The sequence below is a fragment of the Marmota flaviventris genome, chromosome 2, assembly GCF_047511675.1.
Source record: "Marmota flaviventris isolate mMarFla1 chromosome 2, mMarFla1.hap1, whole genome shotgun sequence".
Classification (NCBI taxonomy): Eukaryota; Metazoa; Chordata; class Mammalia; order Rodentia; family Sciuridae; genus Marmota; species Marmota flaviventris.
The window spans coordinates 127,325,896-127,352,758 of record NC_092499.1 but is presented as its reverse complement, the minus strand read 5'-3'; the positions used below and the strand labels follow the sequence as shown (position 1 = coordinate 127,352,758).

Sequence of the window (26,863 nt, the reverse complement as noted above, 5' to 3'; positions counted from 1 at the left end):
AGTTTCCTTTATGAACTCAAATTATTTAAGAAGTAATTCTCAGGTTTGTTCTATTGAGTATCTTTTACTCAATATCGTCAATCTCTTCCTGAAAAGTCTGAAACCACTAACTAGGAGACCATTTCTCTTTATTCTAATTGGAAAATATAATAGTACCTTCTTATAAGACAATACAAACCCATATGCAATTTCCTAAAACGTAATCAAAACACAGAAGATATCTAACATAAATAAATATCCTATTAGAATATATATACTGCCTTCTGATCATCAAATTATAAGATTATTAACAGAGGCTTGCTTTGTGTGCAGTAAGGGGACATGACTGTAGAAGAGCAACATTCTAGACTCATACATCCTCTGCTGATATGCCAAGTTTTCAGAAACTACCTGAAATGTATCAATACTTTTCCACTTAGTGTTTTGCTTAAAATATTCAAGTGAGTTCTAAACATATATGCAAACACATACATATATATGCATATATATACAAAGTAAAAAAACTATAGAAATACAAATTATTAAGCTGGGATATCAATAAAAAGAGGTATTCTACTGAGAAAACATTAAATGAACAGATTTTTTTTCAGATTTATGTCTGTACACATCAAAGTATTGGTATGATTAAAATATTTATAATCCCTAACAGAAAAATGCAGAACATTACAAAAATGAAAAATGAAAAAGAAGGGGACAGTGGCATATTCTAAAATAAGGAAAGATTAAAACTGCTACATGTTTTAGACTTCAGCAAAAAAACAAAATAATAATAAAAAAAAAAAGGGTGAGGGGTGCTTAAAGACTGGGGCAAACATAGGATAAGCACCTCTAAAAACGAGTATATGGTCAAAAACACAATGAGTGTATCTATCATGCACCATATTTCCTGTAGGTAGTTGAATGCAACTGTGGTGGCACACTCTACTTCACTGAATGCTACTTTGTAATGCACACTTGCTGGAGAAATGTGTATAACAAAGTGATTGCAGTTTTCACATTATACATGTTGACAATATTCACCTATTTATTCCTAGTATGTGAACTAATTAATGAAATAGAACTATAAATTTTGAGTAACAAAATTGTTTATAGTTATGAAATGTTTTATTGTAGAAAACAACACAACTCCATTTCACTAATTAATTTAAACTTTTGTTTCAAATGAGTTATTGAAAATTTTGGAAGCATTCTCTAACATATGCCTTAAGCAAAAAGATTTCTCTTTGAAAATATAATTGCCTCTACTGGTGTAAGCCCTATCATTCATCTAAAAAAAAAAAAAAAAAAACATGGCTTCATCTCTCTCTCTCTTTTTTTTTTTTTTTTTTGGTGGGGGGTTGTAATGGGGATTGATCTCAGAGGTGCTTTACTGAGCAACATCCCCAGCAAGTTTTAGTCTTTATTTTGAGACAGGGTCTTGCTAAGTTGCTTAGGGCCTCAATAAATTGTTGAGGATGGCCTCAAACTTGCAATCATCCTGCCTCGGCCTCCCAAGCCACTGGGATTACAGGAATATGCCACCAGGCCCAACATTTTTCTGCTTCTTTTACCACATGGTCATGGGGTTTCAGAGCTCATACCAGATAACTAGTCCAGTTATATTATAATTTTACAAGTCTGTAGCCTAATTTAAGAGATTAACTACAACTTAAAACATTTTTCCTATTAGAAAACTAATGTCCTAAGCTCACACAATATGACAAAACAATAAATTCATATATTTAAATCTCTAATATGGTATTCAATCACAATTCTCAATTAAAAAAAAAAATGTCTTACCTTTAAAATCAATCCTAGCTCCTTTTCCTTCCTTCTTGTTCATTTTTATCTCAGAGTTGTTAGGGGCACCTTTCGAGTTCTCAAGGTAAGCTGAGCTTGCTCCTTTCTTGGAGGGATGAGGATCACAGAGTTTTGCATTAATCTTATAAAGCTCGAGGGCTTTAATAGCTGCTGCATTGTTATCCATACGGAGAAAAGTTGGACAGGAAGCACAAAACTCATTCGTGCAGGCCTCATTTCCACAGCCCTCAGTTAACTGGTGGTAGTAGCGTTCTATTAGATGCTTTGCAGCTGCTCGCTTCCTGTACCAAACATTCAAACAGTAATAAGCACAGTGATTAGTACAGCTCAGGAACAAAGCTCAACAGATCATCGAGGCAAAAGTTAGTCAAGCATTGAAGTAATAAACTTGCATATTAAGATGAGATGTAAAAACAGGAAATCCACTGTTTACCCATAGCTTTTGACTAGTGAAATATTTGATATTTTCTAAGATACTAATATAAAAAATGTCAATGCTTTCTGAAAGCATCTTAATATACAGTTTTCTTTTGGTTAAAGAGGGGGGAAAGTTTTCTTGTTGCTGTATTGTTCAGCACAACAGCCGGAAAACCACAAGGATGAAAGCTAAGAGTTTTATCATTTTATCACTTTAAATTAAAAAAATGAGAGTCTATTTAGAGCATCAATCCAGTTTTCCTTTATATAATCACCAAATCAAGTTTATAAATACTTAATTTTTAGTTTTCACAGAATCTCTATCTGAAATTAAAAAAACATTTTCCCTAGTTATCAACTAAATGAGAGAATAAAAAAATAAAGAGTAACTTTACAAATGAAAATATTGAAAGGTAGTGTTATACTACAAGAAAGTGGTTCCAGAGCACACAATCTTGAAACCAAAACTTATCACTAAGCCTCCTCATTAATTCCTCATCAAAAGAACAGGGAATATTTTAAGTTCCATAAAGACAAAATATTATATTCCTCCTATTTTGATAAACTTAAATGCAAGTTACTTTTCCATTACGGCTGTTCCAGCAAAGGAACCAAGAATGTTGAGGAAGGAATATTTCATTAAGCAAATAGAATCTATTTCTATGGTTTATTCAACTCAATTCTATGCTTCCAGTGATAATATGAGGTTAAGTAGAAATAGTCTACTGGATCCAAAGAAATATAATTCGAAGCTTTTCTCTCTGGTTCTAAATTTTATGTATGGGATAACTATAAAGAATCAAACCTATAAGAAAAAAGGAATTCAACTAATTTAAATCTCAAAACATTCCTGCAATTATCTTATAAACATGTAGGCCTAAGAGTCAAATGGCACTGGAGTTTACAGTTTGTTCATCATGAGAGACTCAAGAAAAGTGGCAAACAAGGAGATAAGGCACACTAATTAAGTCTAATTTTGTCTTAAAAGGTAGGATTCTAAACTATAAAGAAAGACAAAAAGAGTGATAATTCAACACATCCAATTCATTCTAGTGCTTTTTTCAATTTCAAAATGTTCCATGCAAATTTACCATTCATGGCATGCAAACAGAGAAAGAAGAAAAACCCACAGAACACACTTAAAAATGCATGAACCATCTATATGTAGGTACATACAATCCCACTTTTGGATACTAAAAGTTATTATTCCAGATATCAAAATTCAAAATATGAAAATTAAAACATGTAAAAGGAATAACAGAATACAGAAGACTTAAAGCATATATTGCTATTCTTCAGTAAAGAATGGGAGGTATAAGACCTGCTCTCTCAAACAGAAGTAGATTTCTCTAACAAGAACATGAAATAGGTATTTCTATTCTGGAGGGCAATTATGAACATTTATCAAAAGTCTTAAAAATATAAATATCCTACCAATTAGAGATTCCACTTATATAATTCCCATAATATGAATATGGCGACCATGTTCCTGATACATCACCAACTCACAAGTCAGCTATGACCCAGTAGGTTTAGGATGAACCCATTTTTGTTTCAAAGTGTTAATAGTAATTTTCACTGTGTGATATGACTGAATGGGTTTTCTAAAATATCTCCATCTTTTTATTTCTAATATTTTCTTTTCTATATTAAGTATGCTACTTGTTATTAAAAATTAATAAATATGAATGGGGAGAACATTAGCAGTTTCAAAATTTTATGTACACGACCTGAATAGCCCCAGAGTTTATACTAGAGTATCCATAATTTTTAACAATTATTTATCAAATTCAAAATGCCAAAATGATCTAGCTGTTTTTTCTTAGTGAAAATGTCAGGTTTTGTCTTAAAGTAACCAAAAACAAATAAACAAACAAAAAACTCTTCATATATATAATACTTCTGTAAGTACTGAATAAAGAAGGAGTATGAACAATGAAATAACTCTGAGAAATCAAAAGACCCTCATTAAGTGTTAGCTCCTTTTATCTCAGGAGCTGTATGATACTGACCAGATGATTCTTTAGATCTCCATTTTCCCATTTTTAAGAGTGTTTTCAGTTCTCAATTTTGAGTTATTCTATGGAATAGGAAAAGTGAGCAATAAATTCGCACTTATTGAATGCCTAGTAACAAACTCAACACATTGCCAGGAACTTTTATAAAGATTATTGCATGTAAAACCTATGAATCCAAAGATCCTCTTCAGTCTACTATCAATGAAAGAATGAGGAGTTGAACCTTGTACCTAAGATCACACAAGGGAAAAGTATATAACCAGGACTGTAAAAGAGTCCAAAAGTCTTCCAGCTTCAGAGTCTAAGTCATTCACTGATTAGTAGAACAATGTAATTTTACAGAAGGTGATTCATTTCCTCATAACTAATTCCTAACATTAATGGTCCTAAAAAATCTTATGGGAAAAAAAGATCCCATTAATAATATGTAACTGACACAAAATTTAAAAAAGAAAAAAAATCATTATTTCAATGTGCAGGTTATCTGGTACCATATATAGAGACCGAGTTTCCTGAGGAAATGGTACCAATGTATTCTTTAATGCTAATATATAGCTAATCTGTTTAACATGTATATGCTAAGGCACTTCATAGACAGTGCCATTTTAGAAAACAGTAATCCTTAACATTTCAAAGCTAGAACCAAGGCTAGACTGCCCATGTTTACACGCTGGCTCTACCCCTTATTGACTGTGTGAACCTGAATAAATTATTTGGCCTTTCCATTGCCTCAGTTTCCTCTTTATTAAGATGGTCATATGTGTAAGAATTATCATGACTGTGAGAATTAAATGTGTTAATATTATAAGCACTTTATATACATATTATCTGGCACATACTAAGCACTATATAAGCATTAGCTGCAGTTATTATTGTGGTATTGTTATTACCCTCCTAAGTATACATTGAGATGATTAGCTACCTTAACCATCATGCTCCTGATGCTCTGAGGAATTATCTAACAAATCACACATCTAATAAGAAATTTGAATCCAGGTTTGACTGCAGAACTTGAGCTTTTTATTACAACTACTAAGAGGAGAATAAAGAGTTACTTACTACCTCAAATTGATCTGGTTTTCTGTCGCCAGGTAACAGATACAAAGCTCACTGATAAAACAGGACTAAAAAGAGGTCATGCCCCAAAACTCTGTTACTGGTGAAATCAACCATATTAAGGATTATTTTTTCTTCACCCCAATGATGCCTTGAATTATCTGAGTGCATTTGTATCCCATGTAATTTAGGGCATAAAAAAAGAAGAACCACCGAAATTCAGTGGAGTAGGTAAAGGGAATGAAGGGAAGGAGGGGATGGGAAAAGGAAAGACAGTGGAATCATTCTGACATTATTTTCCTATGTACACATACAAATATACCATGGTCAATCTCACCATTGTGTATAAGAAATTAATTTAAAAAACAAAACTGGGCAAATGGCAGAACAATCAATAGAAAGAAGGGGGGAAGAGGTATTGGGGATTGAAGTAGAAACCGATATATTCCATGTTTTATAACTATGTCAAAACAAATTCTACCATCATGTATAATTTTTTAAAAAGCAAGAAATTTTAAAAAAGAAACTTTCCTCAGTAGACTAAAAAAAAGCATACAAATTATAGAGCACAGAAAAGCTAACATATTAATAATATAAAGGTAAATACTACTCATAATGTTTTAATAAATTTCCTGTCCACAGTTAACATCTGTACAGCAGCAGTCATCAAATCATAGGGCCAAACCTAACCCATCACCTATTTTTTAGAGTTTACAAACTTAGAATATTTTACATTCTTAAATGGTTTAAAAGAATGTGAACAGAATATTTGGTGTTCAGACACATAAAAATAATACAAAATTCAAATTTTTGTATTCATAAAGTTTATTAGAATATACCCAAGCTCATTTATTTATCTATTAGCTATGACTATTTTTACACTCCAACAGCAGAGTTGAACAGAGACTTATGGTTGGCCTGCAAAGCCTAAAATAAATACTACCTTGAAACACCACACACAAAAATTGCCAACCCTTAGGATTTATCCTCTCTGTCCTGACAATTTCATCTAATCATCTGTCTTCCTTCCTCTCTTTCTCCTGAGCAAATAAATGTAATAACATGGGTATCTTTGGGCTAAGGTTGTGGCTCAGCGGCAGAGCGCTTAAAGGGCACCTGTGAAGCACTGGTTTGATCCTCAGCACCATACAGAAATAAATAAGTGGATAGGTATAAATAAATAAATAGATAAATGTATTGTGTCCATTATTACATATATTTATATATAATGTATCTTTCTTCCAGTATTACTAAAGAAAAGAAGGAAAGGAGAAAGGGAAGAAGAAAGTTCAGAAGGAAAAAGGGTGTAAAGGGAAAAGGGAAAAAAACAGAGTAAAGCATTTGCCCTGATTAGATTCCTTTAGTAACACCTTACCTACTGTTCATAATCAAAATAGGGTCTACAGCTTACTTTCTACAGTTTTCACACATTGCTCTTACTATGTCAGAAGATAGAATCCTCCAATAATAATAATATTTGTTAAACAAAGGTATACCTTTCACCAGGCACAGTGGCACAAGCCTATAATCTCAGAGGCTTGGGAAGTTGAGGCAAGGAGGATTGCGAGTTCAAAGCCATCCTCAGCAAAACCAAGGTGTTAAGCAACTCAGTGAGACCCTGTCTCTAAATAAAATACAAAACAGAACTGGGGACATGGCTCAGTGGTTGAGTGCCCCTGAATTCAATCCCTGGTACATCCCCCAACCCCCACAAAAAAGGTATACCTTTCTTATTTAGTCAATAATAAAGATCAAGTGAGAATTTCCAGTAACAGATCTCTAAAAGTTAATGCAGACACCTGAAAATATTTATCCAATTAAAACAGGTAATACTTTATTTCTATGACTGAATTATTTAGACAGTCCTAAAAATAAAAAGTTCTATGGAATAAATCATATCTGGAAGGTCAGAGTTTACTCTAGAGATCTGGACAACAAGTCTTTTAAAACTGGTTTCTTCTTGGTGTGATGATGTCAGTAATTAACTGTGAAGTATGAAAACAGTAAGATGAGCTGACAATAAAAGGATGTGTGGCAAAATAAAGTCAATATTAATAACAGCTTCTGGGTAACAGACTTGTAGATATCAGCTGTTAAATTTTTCCAACTCTGCTACATGCTTGGAAATTTTTATAATAAAATGTTGAGAGGAAAATGCTGTCACCAGATTCCAATTTTCTAGAAAGTACGTTAATCTGCAGAATATCAACCACAAGTGGCAAAAAAAGGAAATACAACCTCAATGTCATCTATGGCACCCACCAATACCATGTTTTTTGACTTCTAATTTAGTTTTTGTAATAGTCCAGCACATAGAAGAAAAAAATTAAAATGAGACTGATTAAGGAGTTAGAATCTTACCATTGCTATAAGTTACAACTTAAGTTACCCAAAAAGGAGACATATAATAGGGAAATGTATTTACTATTCCTGTATAAATGACTAAGCATGAGGGTCCGAACCATTAAAACGGCCACCACCAATTTAGGAGGCAGAAATTGAACAAGATTTTAAATTCAGTACCACTTCACCAGCCTTAGAGAAAATGATTAGGAGACTCCTACATCAGAAATAAAAGGACAAAGACTTATGAACACACATACAAGTATAAAACTCACTACTAGAAGAGATATTAAAATGAAAGAGAATCAGTATAGAAAACTAACAAATGACAAAGACTAATAATAAGATAAAAACAAAGGATACACAAAACAATGAAAAAATTATTGCTCAAAAGTACAAGAGTAGGTTGTTACTCATCAGTAAAAACCTTGACTATAAACAGATTAAATTCCCCATCAAAACAAATGGACTAGCTGAATGGGTAAAAAACCAAACACGATTCAACTTCATGCTGCCTCCAAGAAATTAACTTCACTGGTAAAATACATACAAACTGAAAGTGAAGTGATGAAAAGACAATCAATGTAAATATAAGCCATAAGCATGTATAAGTAGCCATACTCATATAAAAAAAAGACATTAAGTCAAAAACTCTAAAGACAAAGGAAGATAAAGAAAAGGCATATAAGGCCCTCCAGCATTGTCTCTCACAGAAGTGTCAATTTAAACAGCTATTTATGCACAAAGCTAGCTTGTTCTTGCCTGTGTACTGCACTGGTCCGGGTGGACTGTGGACTCCAGGTACGATACAGAATTAACATTTTATTTCCCATCCCCATCCCTTTCCCAATAACTGAAAGCACAATGTGGAAAGAGTAATTGTCCATGTGGGGCAAGAGAAGGAGGCAGAGGCCAATCTCCTCCTGGTGAGGTCCAGAGGCAAGCAGAATTCTGTAATGCCTGTCCACAAGCCACTGGCTATGGATGAGGATTCTGGGCCCATCCCAACCATAGGCAGAAGCCTGAGGGGACAGACTACCATTTTGGGGTATTCTACCAGTTAATTCTAAATAACACACCAACTATGGATTTGGGACAAATTTGGGTTTAGAGCACTCACTAGTGCTGGGAAGGTTGGAAAAACAGATTTGCAGCAAACCTGGACTTGGATGTAATCTTGTACTAAAATAGTAAAAGTAACAACAGGCACAGGGAAAATAAGTGCCCTGCTTAATATTTCTAGAAGGACAGGCACAAAAGCCAGATTATAAAGAACGGAATGTAATCTTAATCCTTCAATGAGCATATGACATTAGAAGCCAACAAGCCCTGAGAACTCTAAGGGACCTTGACCTGACCTAACCTAACAAAGTAACAGGAACCAACCATAAAGCAGCTGACATATACAAACGCATACAGAATTCGAAAGTTATAATGAGGAGACCTCATTTTTTTAAAAATTGCTTTTTTGCAAACAAAGAGTTCAGTAGTCTATCAGACAAACCTGAGGTTGAGCAGTTTTTTAAAAAAATCAGAGAAATCCTCAAGCTGAAAAGTACAAACTTAAAACATGATCAAAGGCATTAATAGAAGAAGAAATCAAAAGAAAGAAAAAAATCTGTAAGCTTAAAAGTGAGCTATTTGAAAATAGAGTAGGAAAAAGGAAAAGAATGAAGAATAATCAAGAAAGTTTATGGGAAACCTGGAGCAGCATTAAGACAGCAAATATTAAACTTACTGACATTCAAGAGGAATTTGGGAATGCCAAAGGAGTACAAAGTTTATTCAAGGAGATAATAAGAGATAACTTCCCAAATCTACAGGATACAAATAACCAGATACAAGAAGGTCACAAGTCACCAAATTCAACTCAAAATAAATCTAACATGTTAAATTAAGCTCTCAAGGGATAAAGATTAAGAGAATTTCAAAGGAGCAAGAAATCAGAAGAAACATATAAGCATATTCCAAAATTACTTGAGAACAAATTTCTCAGAAAAAACTTTACACAAAGTGGGGGGGGGGGGATGCAGTGGCTGTGATTGTTTGATATTTTAACACTGCTAAAGAAAAACTGTTTAAAACTACCAACAAAGAATACTGCATCCAGAGCAAAGCTACACTTCAGAAATGAATTAGAAAAAAAAGGGTACTGTAAGATAAACAAAAGCTGTGAGAATTTCTCACCAGCAGACCTGCCCTACTCCCTGCTAAAGGGAGTTCTTCAAACTGAAAGAGATGCTAACCAGTAAGAAAGAAAACACTGGAAGGTGTAAAACCCATTTGTAAATATCTGAACAGAAAAAAATCATAAACCTTTCAAAAATCTTCAGATTAAATACTACAAAACAAAATGATTAAAAACAAGAACAACATTAATATATTAAGAGATGGGAAAAAGGAAGACCTAAAATGGTACATCAAAAATTCAAAATGTGCCAGGCATGGCAGTGCATGCCTATAATCCCAGTGGCTCAGGAGGCTGAGGCAGAGGGATTGCGAGTTCAAAGTCAGCCTCAGCAAAAGTGAGGCGCTAAGTAACTCAGCGAGACCCTGTTTCTAAATAAAATACAGAAAACATAGGGCTGGGGATGTGGCTCAATGATAGGGTGCCCCTGAGTTCAATCCTTGGTACCCCCCCCCCAAAAAAAATTCAAAATGTAAGGAGGAATTAAGTAAGTAGAGTTTATCAGTAGTTTTTCTCATTTTCTATATGATGAATGTTAAATTGAAATAATTTCAAAATAGCTTGTTATAATTAAAAAATATGTCTCACTATAACCATGAAGAAAAAATATAGTGGATAAATATGGTGAATAAAGAACTGTGCTATACATACATAATGGAGTATCACTCAGCCATAAAGAAGAATCATTTTATGACATTTACAAAATGGACGGACCTGAAGACCATCATGCTAAGTCAAATAAGCCACTACCCAAAACCAAAGGTAAAATGTTTTCACTGATGTGGAAGCTTAACCCACAATAAGTGGGGAGAGGGGAAGAATAGATGTTCAGTAATCAGACAAAAGGAAATAAAGGGAAGGGAGGGAGATAGAAAAAGGAAACATAGTGGAATGAATCCCAAATAATTTTCCTATGTACTTATATGACTACACCATAGTGAATCCCACCATCATGTACATCCATAAGAATGGGTTCCCAACTAGAATAAGATATATTCCATGCTTATACAATATATCAAAATGAATTTTACTGTCATGTATAACTAAAAAGAACCAATAAACAAATAAATTCTGGAAAAAAAAACTATTCAAAAGCAGTACTATGAGAGAAATGTGTACCACTCAGTATAAAAAGCAGAAAGAAATAATATAATGATACACCTCAAGTCCTTAGAAAAGAATAATTCCAAGACCAGTGGAAACGGGAAATAATTAAGAACAGAGCCACAACTAATGACATCAAGAATAAAATAATAATAGAAAGATCAGTGAAACAAAAGAGTTGGTTTTTTGAAAAGATAAACAAGATTGTTAGACCCTAACCCAAACTATCCAAAAAATAAAAGACCCAAATCAAAAACATTACCAGTAAAATAAGGAGATACCACCACAGACACTAAAAAAATCCAAAGGATCATTAGAAACTCCTTTGAAATTCTATATATGACCTATTCAAATTGAATCATGGGGATATACAAAACCTAAACAGACCAATATCAAGCAATGAGACTGAAGTGGTAGTTAAGGCTTCCAACAAAGGAAAGTTCAAAACTAGATGGATTCTCAGCCAAATTCTACTAGTCCTTTAAATAAATGATACCAATCCTCCTCATTATTATCACATGAAACAGAAAGGGAGTGAAGATGGTCAAATTTATTCTATGAATTCAGTATCAACCTGATACTAAAACCAGACAGACACATCAAGGAAAGAAAATTTCATACCGATATCCCTGATGAACCCATGCAAAAATCCTTAATAAGGTACTGGCAAACCACATTCAAAAGTACATTAAGGCCAGGTGCGGTGGCAGACACCATCTCCCAGCAGCTTGAGAGGGCGGGGCTGGAGAATCCTAAGTTCAAAGCCAGCCTCAGCAAGATCTAGGTGAGACCCTGTCTCTAGATAAAAAACAAAATAGGGCTAGGCATGTGGCTCAGTGGTCAAGTGTCCCTGAGTTTAATCCCTGGTAGCCCCCCTCACCCCCCCCCAAAAAAAAAAACCATTAAGCAAACTGGTGTGAACACTCTAGAAAGGGGTAGAGTTCTTGCCTTGCACGTGCAAGATCCTGGGTTCAATCCTCAGTACCACATAAAAAAAATAAATAAACAAGTGAAATAAAAGTGTTGTGTCCAACTACAACTAAAAATTAAATACTTAAAAAAAAATAGCAGTATGGAGATTCCTTGGAATGAAACCCCCATTTGACCCAGCTATCCCACACCTCAGTCTATATCCAAAGGACTTAAAATCAGCATACTACAGTGACACAGCCACAACAATGTTTACAGCAGCTCAATTCACAATAGCTTAACCATGGAATCAACCTAGATGCCCTTCATTAGATGAATGGAAAAAAGAAACTGGCATATATACACAATGGAATATTACTCAGCCTCAAAGATGAATGAAATTATGGCATTTGCAGGATGGAAATGGATGGAGCTGAAGAACATCATGCTAAGTGAAGTAAGCCAATCCCAAAAAACCAAAGGCCAAATGTTTTCTCTGATAAATGGATGCTGATCCATAATTGGGGGGAGGGGTGGTGGAGGAACTTTGGACAGAGGAGAGCCAGTGTAGGGGAAGAGGAAGGGAATGGGGATAGGAAAGATGGTGAAATGAAATGGACATTGTTACCCTATGTATGGGTATGATTACACAAACGGTGTGAAAAGTTGTGCTCCATTAGTGTTCAATGAGTCAAAATGCATTCTGCTGTCATGTGTAACTAATTAGAATTAAAAAAAAATATGATCATTAAAAAAAAAAAAGAAAATAATACATCCTGATTAAGTGGGTTTCATCCAGGGATATAAGGTTGGTTCACGTTATACAAATTAATAAACATAATTCACCACATAAAGAGTTAAACACAAGAATCACATGATCATGTCAATAGATGCAGAAAAAAGAGTTGACAATAATCTAGCATCCATTCAAGTTTAAAATGCTGGAGAAAGCAGATATAAAAGGAACTTAACACATCATTGTAAAAGATACATATGACAAATCTAAGGACTACATAATACTGAACCAAGAACAATTGAAAGCATTTCTTCTAAAATCAGGAGCAAGACAAGATATACTCTCCCACCACTTTCATTCAATTTAGTTCTTGAAATTCTAGCTAGAGCAATCAGGGAAAAGAAGAAAATTAAAGGGATATTAAGTAGGAAAAGAAGCAAATGATCCATTTGCTGATGACATGATTCTTTATAAAATGATCCATTTGTTGATGACATAATTCTTTATAAAAGACCCAAAAAACTACTCCAGAAGACTTCTAGACCTGATAATTCAGCAAAACAGCAGGATGCAAGAGCAACATAAAAAAACAATAGCTTTCCTATATTCCAATAATGAACCTACTGAGAATGAAACCAGGAAAATTATCCTGTTCACAATACACACACACACACATACACAAATACCCAAACCTAGGAATAAACCTAACCAAGGAGATTAAAGACTGCTACAATGAAAACTGAAAAAAGAAATTGAAGATCTTAGAAGATGAAAAGACTTCCAATGTTCTTGCATAGGCAGAATTAATACTGTCAAAATGGACACACTAAAATAAGCATTATTCAAATTCAATGCAATTCCCATGAAAATACCAAAGACATCCTTTACAGAAGTGGGGAAAAAAGGAATCCTAAAATTCATTTGAAAGAATAAAAGACCCCAGAATAGCCAGAGCAAGCCTGATCAAGAAAAAGGATGCTACAGGCATTAAAATTATACTATGTAACTGTAGTAACAAAAATAACATGGTATTGACATCAAAACAGAGGGTAAGACAAGGAGACAAAACCACATAGATACAGTCATCTGATAGTCAACAAATGTGTCAAAAACATATATTGGAGAAAATTGTCTTTTTAGCAAATAGTACTGGGAAAACTGGATATCCACATGTAAAAGAATGAAACTAGATCCCTCTCTCTCTCCCTGCACAAAAGTCAACTCAAAGTGAATCAAAGACCTAGGAATTAAACCAGAAACTTTAACAACTGCTAGAAGAGAACATAGGCTAAACACTTCAAAATATTGACACAAACAACAACTTCCTTAACAAGATCCCTAAAGTGCAAGAAATAAAACCAAGAATCAATAAATGGGATGACATCAAATTAAAAAGCTTCTGCACAGAAAAAGAAGAGTCTGAAGAGAGTGTCTATATGGTGGGGGAAAAAAATCTTTGCCAGCTACTCCTCTAATAGGAAGATTAATACCCAGAATATACATGAAGAACTCAAAAAACTTAATACCAAAAACAAAACAAAACAAAAAACTCAATCAATAAATGGGTAAAAGAAATAAATGGACATTTACTGAAATACAAATGGCCAACAAATATATGAAAAAAATTTTCAATATCCCAAGCAATCAGGAAAATACAAATCAGAACCACACTGAGATTTTATCTCATTCCAGCTAGAATGGCAATCATCAAGAATACAAATAATAAATGCAGACAGTGATGTGGGGAAAAAGATACAATCACACACTATTGGTAAGACTGCAAATTACTACAACCACTTTGGAAAGCAGTATGGAGATTCTTCAAAAGATTAGTAAGGAAACTACCATATGACCAGGTATTCCACCCCTTGATATTTATCCAAAGGAACTAAAAATCAGGGTACCATAGTGATATAGGCATGTAACAATATTTACAGTAATACAAGTCACAACAGTCAAGTTATGGAATCATCCCAGGTGCCTGTCAACACACACATGGTTTAAGAAAGTTTTACTCTGCCATAAAGAAGACTGAAATTATGCATTTTCTCATAAATGGATGCAACTAGAGAACTTCATGAAGTCAAATAAGCCAGACTCAGAAAAATCAAGGGTTAAATGTTTTCTTTCATATGCAGAAGCTAGAGTGAAATAAGGAAGAAAAGGGAGCATAGCTCATGAAAATAGAAGAGAGTAGAGAATGGGGCTTATTGAGAAGGGCGGAGAAAAAAGGAAGAATTATAGAATGCTATGAGCATATATAAATATGCCATGGTGAATTCCCCACCTCTGTGTGTGTGTGTGTGTGTGTGTGTGTGTGAGAGAGAGAGAGAGAGAGAGACTGTGTGTGTGTCTCTATGTGTATCAACTATCGATTTAAAAAACGATAAACGAAAGGAAGACCAGTAGAGTATAGAAAAAGAACAGAAGTAGAAAGAAGGGGAGGGAAAGAGGATTTATTGGAGTATTTCATGCATATACAATTATGTCAAAATAAAATTTATTATGTACAACTACAATGCACTAATATTAAAACAAGATATAGAGAAAGAAACCGGAAAGATCTCAAATAAAATAACATACTACTGCACCTCGAAGAATGACAAAAACAAGTTCTAAACCCAAAACTAGACGTAAAAATATAAAGAATATAAATAAAGGAAATCCAGACATAAAACACTGTATCAGTATAATGAAAATTGGTTTTTTTAAAGAAAACATATGTACGTAAAGGATAAATCTTTAGTTACACTAAGAGAAATCTAAAGTAAATAAAATCAGAAAAATGAGACTTTAACACTGAAACCACAGAAATACAAAGGCTTATTCATTAGATTATGATGAGTAGCACTTCAAAAATTTAATAATGAACAATAGGCAAGTATGTGGACACATCATCTTACAATGATTGAATCATGAAGAAACAGAATACGTAAATAGACGAATAATGAGACAATCAGTAGTGTTTAAAAAAAAAGCCTCCTACCAAACAAGAGCCATAGCTGAATATTATCATTTTTAAAATAATTAATACCAATGCTGAAATCATTCAGAAAAAATGCAAGAGGGAGAAAGAAATTCATTCAAGCTCTTCTATGAGGCCAGAGTTACCTTGATGCCAAAATCAAAGAAGGACACAAGAAAAAGGCTAGAGGCCAATATCCTTCACATACAACTCCTTAACATCACATTAGCAAACCAAATCCAACATCACATTTAAAAGATTATTCAATATAAGAGATTCACCCCAGGATGTAAGAATAATCTAACATGTGCCCATCAATAAATGTGATATACCATATCAACAGAATAAAGGATAAAACCATGCGATCATGTCAACAGATACAGAAAAATATTATGAAACATCAATATCCTTTTATAATGCAAATTCAACAAATTCAGTATCTAAGGAATGTACCTCAACACAATAAAGACTTTATATGAAAAATCAGCTGCTTATCTTCATACTTAATAGTGAAAAACTGAAAGCTTTTCTTTTAGAACCAAGAACAATACAAGAATGCCCTCTCACTACTTGTAGTCAACATTGTACTGAAAGTCCTTACCAAGACTACAAAGCAACAGAAATCAAAAGGGCATGATACAGACATAAAAACAAATACATAGAACAAGAGAACTGAAAAAGGAGCCTAAAAGTAAAACCACACACCTACAGCCAACTAAACTTCTGTTAAAGCAAAAATAAATGAAGCAAAATCCATGAAACAAAGAAATAAGGATCAGAGCAGAAATAAATAAAACAAAGGCAGGCAACACAATAAAAATTAAGGAAACCAAAAGTAGCTTTTTCAAAGGACAAATAAAATCAAGAAACTTTCAGCTAGTTTGGTGAAAACAAAGAACCAAATGAATCAGAAGAAAAAAGACATAACTAATACCACAGAAAGATTATTAGGCTTATTGTTAACTAATGTAAATCAACAAATTGGAAAATCAAGAAGAAATGGATAGATTTCTACAGACACAAGCTATGAAGTCTGAACTACAAAAAACAGAATACCTAAACATATCAATAACAATCAAAGAAACTAAATCAGAAATAAAAAGTTGACCAAAAAACAAAAGCCCATGACTAAGGTGGCTTTATTGCTGAATGCATTTTCTAAAAATTAATCCTAATTAAACTACTCCAAAAAATTTATAAGCAGGGAAATCTTCCAAATTCATTCTACAAAATTACTGATAACAAAAGCAGACAAGATCAATTTAAAAGGAAAAAATCATAGGCCAATATCAAATACAGTGGAATCAAAGCACATTAAAAATGATAAAATGAGATTAACCCCAGAGCTGCATGAAAAGTTCAACATATGCAAATCAACAAACATAATACATTTGCAGAATGAAGGATATAACCATCTCCACAGATCCAGAAAAAAGGACAAAACCATCTCCACAGATGCAGAAAAAGCTTCAATGAAATTCAATATTCCAGCCTGGTGCAATAACACATGCATATAATTCCAGTTACTTGGGAGACTGAGGCAAGAGGCTCACAAGTTCAAGGACAGACTGGGAAAAACTTAGACACTCTCTCAAAATAAAATTTAAAAGGGCTAGGGATGTACCTCAGTGGTAGACTGCTTGCTCACCATATATGAAGTCCTGGGTTATATATTTCCACTACTTGGGAGACAAGACAAAAAAAAAAAAAAAAAAAAAAAGCCTTCATGACCACAAACTCAACAAATTAGAAGGAAAAATAAGTCTTCCAAGATACTCAAAAACTAAAAGAATTCATGATTATTAAGTCAACACTAAAGAAAATACTTAGAAGAACACTACATACAGAAGAAATTAAAAACAAACTTCAGAGCCTACAAATGGATCAATTTCATGAGAAGAGTAGCTACCAAATAAGAATTAAGATCAAATTTAAGTTCAGAAATAAACAAAAATGGCAGATAATAATAAAAACATCTCTATAATAACACTGAATATAAACTGCCCCAAATCTAATTAAAAAAGAACCAGAATGGATTAAAAAACAAGACTCAAATATATGCTGCTTGCTCTCTTACCAAGATAGGTCATCTAGACACAAACACAAAATGAGTCTCAAACCTAAAAAATTTTATAAATCAAATGGACCTAAAAGACATCTATAGAATAATCCAAAATTCACTTTCTTCTCAACTGCACATGGTATCATCTCTAAAACAGATCATATTTTAGGAAAGAAAGTAAATCATAGTAAGTACAAAAAACAAAAACAATAAGAACCCTGATATTATCTCAGCCATCTTATCAGACCATACTCGAATGAAACTGGAAATTAAAACCAAGAAAAATCATAGAAATTACATAGAAAATGAGAATGAACAATATGTTTTTTACAATGAATGGATAATATAATAAAATGAAAGGGAAAATTAAAAATTCTTAGACTCAAAATATAATGGAGATATAACATATTAGAATCTCTGGGACACAATGAAGGCAGCTCTCAGGTAAACTTACAGCTATGAGTGCCTACATTAAAATACAAATGAATGAATGAATAAATAAATAAATAAATCCCCAACAACAATTATACATTTCAAGATTCTTGAAAAACAACAATAAAGCCTTTCCAAAACCAGTAGAATAAAGAAAATAATTAAGGTCAGAGCCAAAATTAATGAAATAGTTCTTTCAAAAGATAAGAATGATAAACCAACTAACCCCAGAAACAAAGAGAAGACCCAAATTAATGACATTAGAAATGCAAAAAAGATATTACCATAAACATCTCTGAATTCCAGAGGATCATTAGGACTACTCTGAAAGCTAGAAAATCTAGAAGGAGTAGACTGATTCCTATATACATATGTCCTATCAAAATTGAACCAAAAAGATAAAGAAAACCTGAACAGGACAGCAAAAAACAATGAGACTAGGGGCTGGGGTTGTGGCTCAGCGGTAGAGCGCTCGCCTTGCATGTGACAGGCCCTGGATTCCATCCTCAGCACCACATAAATAAATAAAATAGAGATATTGTGTTCAATTACAACTAAAATATAAATATTTTAAAAAATGCCTAGCTGAATTCTACCAGTCCTTTAAAGAACAAACAATGTCAGTGATCCTCAAATTAGGGGACACAGAAATAGATAAGGGAAAACATTTTCAAATCATTGTATGAAGATATCAACCTTCTACCAAAACCAGATAAAGGCACATGACAGAAAGAGAACTACAGAACAATATCCCTGTTGAACACAGATGCAAAAGTCCACAATAAAATAGGAGTAATTCTTCTTCAAAAACACATTAAGAAGCTTATGATCAAGTCAGCACAGGCAAAACAATAAACTTCATTACATAAATGGAAGGAAGGAAAAAAAAAAACATGATCACCTAATTAGATACAGAAAAGGCCTTTGACAAAATTCAGCACCAGTTCATTTTAGAAGCATTGAAGAAATTAAGGACAGAAGGAACTTAACATCTTGAAGAACATAAATGATAAACCCAAAATAAACATCATACTAAAAGGGGGAAAACTGAAAGCATTTCCTCTAAAATCACAAACAAGGAGGTCTTGAAATCTCAGCCACAGCAATTACATAAGAAAGAAATACAACGTATATAAAGAAGAAAGGAAGAAGTCAATTTGGCACTGTTCACAGATATGATCCAATACCTGAAGACTTCTCAAGTTTTGGAAATAAATACAGCAAAGCATTAGGCCATAAAATCATCATAAAAAAATCAACACCTTTTAAATACAGCAATAATGAAACTGCTGAAAAAAAAAATCCTTCACAGTAGTTTTAATAAATGCATGAATAAATATCTGCATATTTATATACATGAATGAATAAATCTAAAAAAAGGTGACAGACCTCTACAATAAAAATGATAAAATATTGAAGAAAGAATTACAGAGTATACTAGAAGACAGAAATATCTCCCATATTAGGGATAGACAGAATTAATACTGTCAAACGGCAATACACAGACTCAATGCAGTGCCCACCAAAACACCAATAACATTCTTAACAGGGGGCGGGAAAAAAAACACCTAAGATTAATTTGAAAGAAGAACCAGAATAGCCAAAGCAATTTTGAGTAGTAAAAGCAATGAAGAAGGCATCATAATTCCAATCTTCAAATTATACTTTAGAGCTATAGTAACAAAAACTGTGTGGTACTAGCATAAACTCACATGTTGACCAATATCATAGACTAGAAGACACAGACACAAACCCAGATACAGTTGGTGAAAAAATAGTCTTTTAAACAAATGGTGCTAGGAAAATTGGATATCCATATATTGAATGAAACTAGGAGCTTTATTTTAATTGCTAAAACTTGGAAACAAGCGAGATGTCCTTCAGTAAGTCAATGACTAAACTGTGATACAACCAAAAACCACAATATTACCTAGTACTAAAAAGTCATCGAGAGTCCTAGGAGAAACTTAAATGCACAAAAGTAAAAGAAACAAAACTGAAAAGGCTGCATAATTTAAGATTCTAAGTATATAACATTCTGGGAAAGATAAAACTAAGGAAAGAGCAAAAAATCAGTTATTGCCAGGATTTGGGGAGAGGGATTGATAAACTGAATACAGGATTTTTAGGACAATAAATATATTATGTACGATACTATAATGATGGGTATGAGCCATTACTCTTAGTGCTAACTCATAGAATGCACATCAGGAACAAATCCTAATGTAAATTACAGACTTTGAGTGAATACTATATGTCAACTGAAGTTCATGCATTTTAACATGTATATCACTCTGTTGGAAAACTGGATAATGGGGAAATTTACACATGTTTAGGGGACAGTGGATATGTGGGAAAGTTTGCTCAATTTTGCTGTGAACCTAAAACTACTATTTTTTTTTTTTTAAGTCTTAAAAAGAGATAGAATTACCATATGATCCAGTAGTCCTACTGCTGGTTATATATATATTTTTAAAATAAATTTAAAATAGGATCCCAGAAAGATATCTGTACACTCATATTTATTGTAGCATAATTTATAATAGCCAAGAAATGGAATGTCTATCAATAAATGGTTGGAGAAAAAAAGCGTAGAATATACATACAGCAATTTATTCAGCTTTTAAAATGGAAATTCTGTAATATTCTTTCTATAACTTGAATGAAGTTTGGGGACATTATGCTATGCCAAACAAGGTAATCCACAACAAGACAAATACTCCATGAAGTATCTCAAAGAAATTTATTCACAGAAAGTAAAATGGCATTTGCCAATGGATTAGGAGAAGGGGAAAAATGGAAGTAGTTATTCAACGGATATAGTTTCAGTTGCTTTAAAAGAGGAGAAAGTTCTAGAGATCATTAAGATGCCTACAGAGAGAGGTATGACAATATAAAGAGGCAATTTAGTAGAAACAAATTCTAAAGGTGACTGGAGAGCCAATGATTAAAAGGTACAAAGAATGCTTAAGACAGAAAAAAAAAATGTGTTAAGAGGGACCTGAAAAAAATGGTATTACAGGAAAAACCTAGAGAGTTCAAAGAAAATCTCATATTCATGATACAAAATTCTAATCTTAGCCAACATCAAGAGTAAAATTTAATGACATTCCCCCCATAAAAATGCATGTTTCATACTAATAAAAAAATTTTTAACCACGATGGTATCCTAAACACTTCAACAGCTTATATAACTTCTGTTTTCTCCATGTAAACTAACTTTGTTATAAAAGTATGGACACAGATAAGAAAAAAAAATGCATGTTTCATATTGCCAGAAATTCCCAGGATTCATAAATCACTATATACGAACGAATAAGTTGGTCACTAACAGATTTTAAGCAGATAAGTGTCTAAAGAATTTGCTTTTACAATAATTCCATAATCTAAACTAAGACCAAAATGCACAAAACTGAATATAGGCAATCCAGTTAGGTAGTGAATACTGAAGATGTTACAGGCCAAGAAGGAAGTACCAACAAGAATGAGGATGAAGAAAATTACATAAGAAATAATTAAAAGACATAATTTGTAGAGATTATGCTATGCCAAACAAGGTAATCCACAATAAGGGAACTAAAGATAACGCCCAGGCTTCTGGTATGTGCAACAGGGTTCAAACCTTACATGCTAACAAAAAGAACATTCATCAAGATTTAATTAACAATGTATGTCCATTAGATACTTCATGAATCCTAAGTTCTGCTCTTATTATTTTGGGGAGAATAGAGCAAGGTAGTCATTCCCTCAACCATCCCTACTAAGAATATGTTTTCCTTTATTTATAGCAGATGGTACCAGTCAATATGATGCATTATACAGTAGAAAAGTGGATAGACTATGACTCATGTCATTAATTTATGCCCAGTACATTTCAGTGACTCCCTGTGTGTCAGGAGAGAACCAAGAACTTTACTGTTGCAAGATCTTTCACAATCTAATCATGGCTTTCTACTTATGGCTACATTTTTCACACCTCCTCCCATCACCTCACCCTGCCATACATCAATACTGAAAAGTGAAAAGGCCATTCAGTGTACCTCTTCTGATGTCTTCCTTGATTCCAGATCTTAGAAGTTATTCCTCCTGCCTTGAGGACTATGGTCTTAGTTATCCCCAATCAAGCTGGAGGTTTCAGCTTATATAATCACTTCTAAGATAATTAGGTATTCCTCTTGTATGCTCCCCATAGCAACCTATATTTACTCTATCACTAAACTACATTTTTATCTTATAACTGCCATTTATTAAATGGTAAGCACCCTAAGTCACATAACCCAGTAATTTATTATTGTGTTCTTAGCAAATTACAGAACCTCAATAAAGATTCTTCAGGTTCTCTTCTGATGCTGTCTAGATAAATAGTATCAACCCTATCTTTTCCAGTTATATGACCTTGAAGGGAAGAGAAAAGTCAGAATATCTCCCAGTTTCTGGGGTATACTGTAAGTATATAAAAGAACCTACAAAGTCTCAATCTGCAGAACAAGAATATGACAAGGAGATTTTTTTCCACAGGAAATTTTCTCCACATGAGAAAAATCATGGCAACAGAAGAACCACGTACATGATTAAAGAGATTTCTATCTTATTTCAGAAAATATTTTGATATTAGTTAGTCCATAAATGCTTACATATATGAAAATACACCTATAATTCATGGAAAAACTAAAAGCATCCACACTCTATCGCCACAGTCAACTCGATTAAAAGGTTCAGCTCTCCAAATCTACTTTGAGAGAATTCATGAGTAGCATGGAACACAGTAACTTGCCATATGGCAAATGTTCAAGACGTCGGATGGCATTCCCCACATTCAACAGCTATGAAAATATAAGTCAGTTTATTAGCATATAAACTGATGTTAAAAAATTCTTCCTGTTTTCACAAGGAAATTAAAAAGACAGAAACCTTTTACATAAAATTAGCATCTTCATTCTTTCATGTAATAAATATTGAGTACCTATTTATTGTCTCATTTGGCTTCCATTCTAATGATGAAGAAGAAAGACACCAAAAAAGTCAACATGAAAGTTGTCAAATGACATTAAATTGTGTGAAGAAAAATAGATATGAGGACTACAGAAGCCACAACATGGGCTCTCTGATATAGCATCATTCAAACAGAGACCTCTGAAAGAAGTAAACAAGGAAACCATGTGGACATCAAAGAGAAGGGTCATAGACAATAGAAATAACCCTTGAGAACACAAAGATATGTGGGCAAGAGCATAAAGCTAGTATAGACAGAGATGAAAAACGGAAGTACAGAGGTCACAGAAGTAAAAAGGAGCCAATAATAGAGCAACATAGATTTCTAAGTATTACTTTGAGAGGGGGGGAAAGACTTTGAAGGGTTTTAACCCATTTTGTCCCCTTCTTCCAGATGTGTAACACCAATAAAAACTTCAATTAATCAATATTTATACCATTTGAGTTAACTTTGAAATAATATTTATATATTTATTATGTTCATAGAAATGAAAACTTGGAACTTAACAGATTAAGATTTCAAAAAGACCAGTCTGGGTATTAAGAATACAATGTAAGGGGCATTTTTTTTTTTTTTTTGGCAAAAGAAAAGGGCTTTAATCAGGATAACAGAAGTAGAAATGATAACAAGGGGTTAAAGTACAGATGCTTCAAGGTAGAAACAACAGTATTCGTAAATCCTTTGAACTATGTGAGACAAAAATCTAGAGACTTCAAAGGTTTTAACTAAAAGGGAGTAGGGATGGAGGGCAGACTGCTACTGAATGAGATGGCAGAAGAATGTAAAAGAATTAGATTTGAGAGGATGAAAATCAAGAGCTCTATCTATTTAAGTAAAAGATTGCTAAACTTGTATTTTGGTTGTTAACATTAAGAAGTAACCATCCAATTACTGGATAAATAAATCTACAGTTCAGAGGGTAAGTCAGGGTTGGAATGGAAATATGCAAGTTGTAAGAGTACAGATAATAAATCTCTTACCTGGAGAGAAAGGATAAAGATGGCCTTAGGACTGGTCTGGGGCATTCCAACATTTAGAGTAAACTGAGGATTTATTTAAACAATCTTGCTTTAATGAGCCATAAATCACTTGATACATTTACCCTTGCTCCATTTATAGTAATACACCTGAAAATATAGCCTTAATGTTAGAGATGGGGTATAGGGAGTAATTACCAAATATGAGAAATCTGAAGTTACTAAGAAACTGCTTTGAAATCATTAAGATATCAAGAAGCCTAAATACATATAAAAAGACTCTACCACAAGATACTTACAAAGTTTTAACAAAACTTGGAATAACATATGATCAAAAAAGATCTTGGTTACTATTACTTCTAATTTTAGGTTGAATTACAAAATAGTATCCAGCTGTTAAAAATCTTTGCTATGCTTTTCTGCTTCCAAGGAAATATTAAGAATTCCTTAACAGGCATGGTCTCTATGAATATAAAAATTACTATTTAAAAATGTACTCAAAGTCTTCTCTAAATGTATATTTAAAACATAACTGAGTTACACCAAAATCCAACTTGTATACCCAAGTACCACAAAAATTTAAAAATCATGCTTCAATATATGTGGAATGTTGTCTTTTATAAATTACCCTCATTAATTCTTAGGGGAAAGCAAGAATCCTTCATTAGTTATTTTGTAAATTAAGACATACAATATTATGGTACAACAAAACTGGACCTACTCACCTTACTAAATTGCTGCCTGTTATGGTTTTTACAGGTATAGGAACTTGAGAAATGGTGGCAGATGTGAAGGCTTAAGAGCTATTTTCCCATGATATTATGGCTAGGACCATAGCTCTGTTGAGACATCATGGTAGGTCTAATTTGCTGTTAACTCTATTTTAACATGGTCAAGTTAAAAAGCATGAGAGCTTTCTTAACACAATCTGGACTTACACCAGAGATTTATAGAGAAACTTGTAACAAACAGCTTACCATGCCTCACAATGTCATCATCCTTGATTTTTACTACCAATGAAGTTTCATCTATACTCTCCATTCTTTAATCTTGATTCATTCTCCTAAATTCCACCAAGATCTCTAAAACCCCACTTATAAGGTGTCCATCATCTTCAAATGCTTTACATAATGGCTCTTCAACATATTACATCGCACTAAAGCCTGGCTCCCTCACAAAGGCACTTATCCTGCAACACTTTTATATGAGCTTGAAAAGACTCCTAAAGCCCCTAAGTCCCCCATTATTCTTCTAATACCCTTGTTAAAAACAAACAATGCCCCCACCGCAAAGAAAACAAAAAACTTCTAACTTGAAACTAACATAATCTACCTGAATTCTTTATGACTTTCCTCTGTTCTGCTGTTAAACTCAGATAGGTTCTATTTGATGTATATTAAGTCATTAGCAAAGTGACTTCAATGTCAAGGTCTGTGTCTCTGTTCTATTCCAATATTATAGTCCCTTAAAATATCTGCCTTAAGTTTAAACAGCTTTTTTTAACCTCTTTTTTCATTCCAGACATGTTAAACACCCACCTCTGATCATTATCATCTACCCTCATTTGCACTCATATAGAATGATCATTGACATAAAGACACGAGACATTTTTAAAATTTTGTATTCATTTATTTTGTTGACAAATGAGAATTGGATATATTTATCACATGCACAACATGTTTTGAAATATGAATACATTGTGGAATGGCTAGATCCAGCTAATATATGGAATACCTCATATACATAAAATTTTTGTGGTAAGAACACTTAAAATTTTCTGATCAATTTCCAAGAAGATAATACCTGTTAACAAGTTGAATAATGTTGACAATTTGCATCCTCTAAGTATCATGTGTGCAGCCCTTGGTGACAACCATTCTACTCCATACTTCAATGAGATAAACTTTTTTACTTTTCCCATATAACTGACATCATGCAATATTTGTTTTTCTGTGTCTGGCTTATTTCACTTAAATAATGAATTGAGTGTCATCCATATTGTTTCCCTGTGCCCTCAAAAGAGAATTTCATCCTTTAGTATGGCTGAATAGTACTCCATTTGCAATATACACCATATTCTTTAATCTATTCATTAAACTGAATGAGATAGATACTCAGTTTAACGCTAAATCTTGGCTACTGTGAATAATGATACAATGAACATGACAATGCACGTATCTCTCTTTTTTTTTATTAGCTATACATGACATTACAATGATCTTGGCAATTCATACATCTGAATCAACTGGGGTATAATTTCTCATTTTTCTGATTGTACAGATTGCAGAATCACACTGGTCATACAGTCACCTATATACATACAGCAATCATAATGTCTATTCTATTCTGCTGCCCTTCCTATCTCTTTGACATAGTGATTTCATTTCCTTTGAATATGTACTCAGCAGTGGAACTGCTAAATCTTGGCAGTCCCATTTTTTATTTTTTAAATAAGTCCTCCTATTTTCCCTAATAGCTGTACTAATTTACATTCCTACTGTCTTGAATACAGAGGTTCCCTTTTTTTTCCACGTCCTTACCAACAAGAAAGGTCTCATTTTTTATATTAACTATTTTAATGGGGCATCTTATTGTAGTCTGAATTTGCATTTCCTGGATTAATAACAATTCTGAGTACTTTTTTCATCTACCTTTGGGTATTTGCTTGTGTTTGAATGTGTGGGGGTGTTGTGCATGCACATGCATGTCATGGTTATAGGGGTCCTTTGCTCATTTCTTAACTGGGTTATTTTTTTTCTTGCTACTAAGTTCCTTATATATTTAATTTATTAACCCCTTCTCAGGTGTGGTTTACAAATGTTTTCTCTAATCATTTCATAGGTGTTCTTTTTACTATTGATTT

The 26,863-nt window shown here is 33.2% G+C and overlaps 1 protein-coding gene across 4 annotated transcripts in view; it reads right to left on the bottom strand.

The window, feature by feature from the left end:
* The window catches only part of Ube3a (ubiquitin protein ligase E3A), a 100,652-nt gene that overhangs the window by 35,411 nt on the left and 38,378 nt on the right, over nucleotides 1–26,863 (bottom strand). For 3 of the 4 annotated variants that reach the window (XM_071608572.1, XM_027924249.3, XM_027924226.3), the window contains one exon: nucleotides 1,780–2,081. In XM_071608572.1, coding sequence (XP_071464673.1) covers nucleotides 1,780–2,081 — 302 coding nt within the window. Of the gene's footprint in view, nucleotides 1–1,779; nucleotides 2,082–24,003; nucleotides 24,151–26,863 lie in introns of all 4 variants that reach the window. The other variant, XM_071608573.1, reaches the window with a different exon arrangement.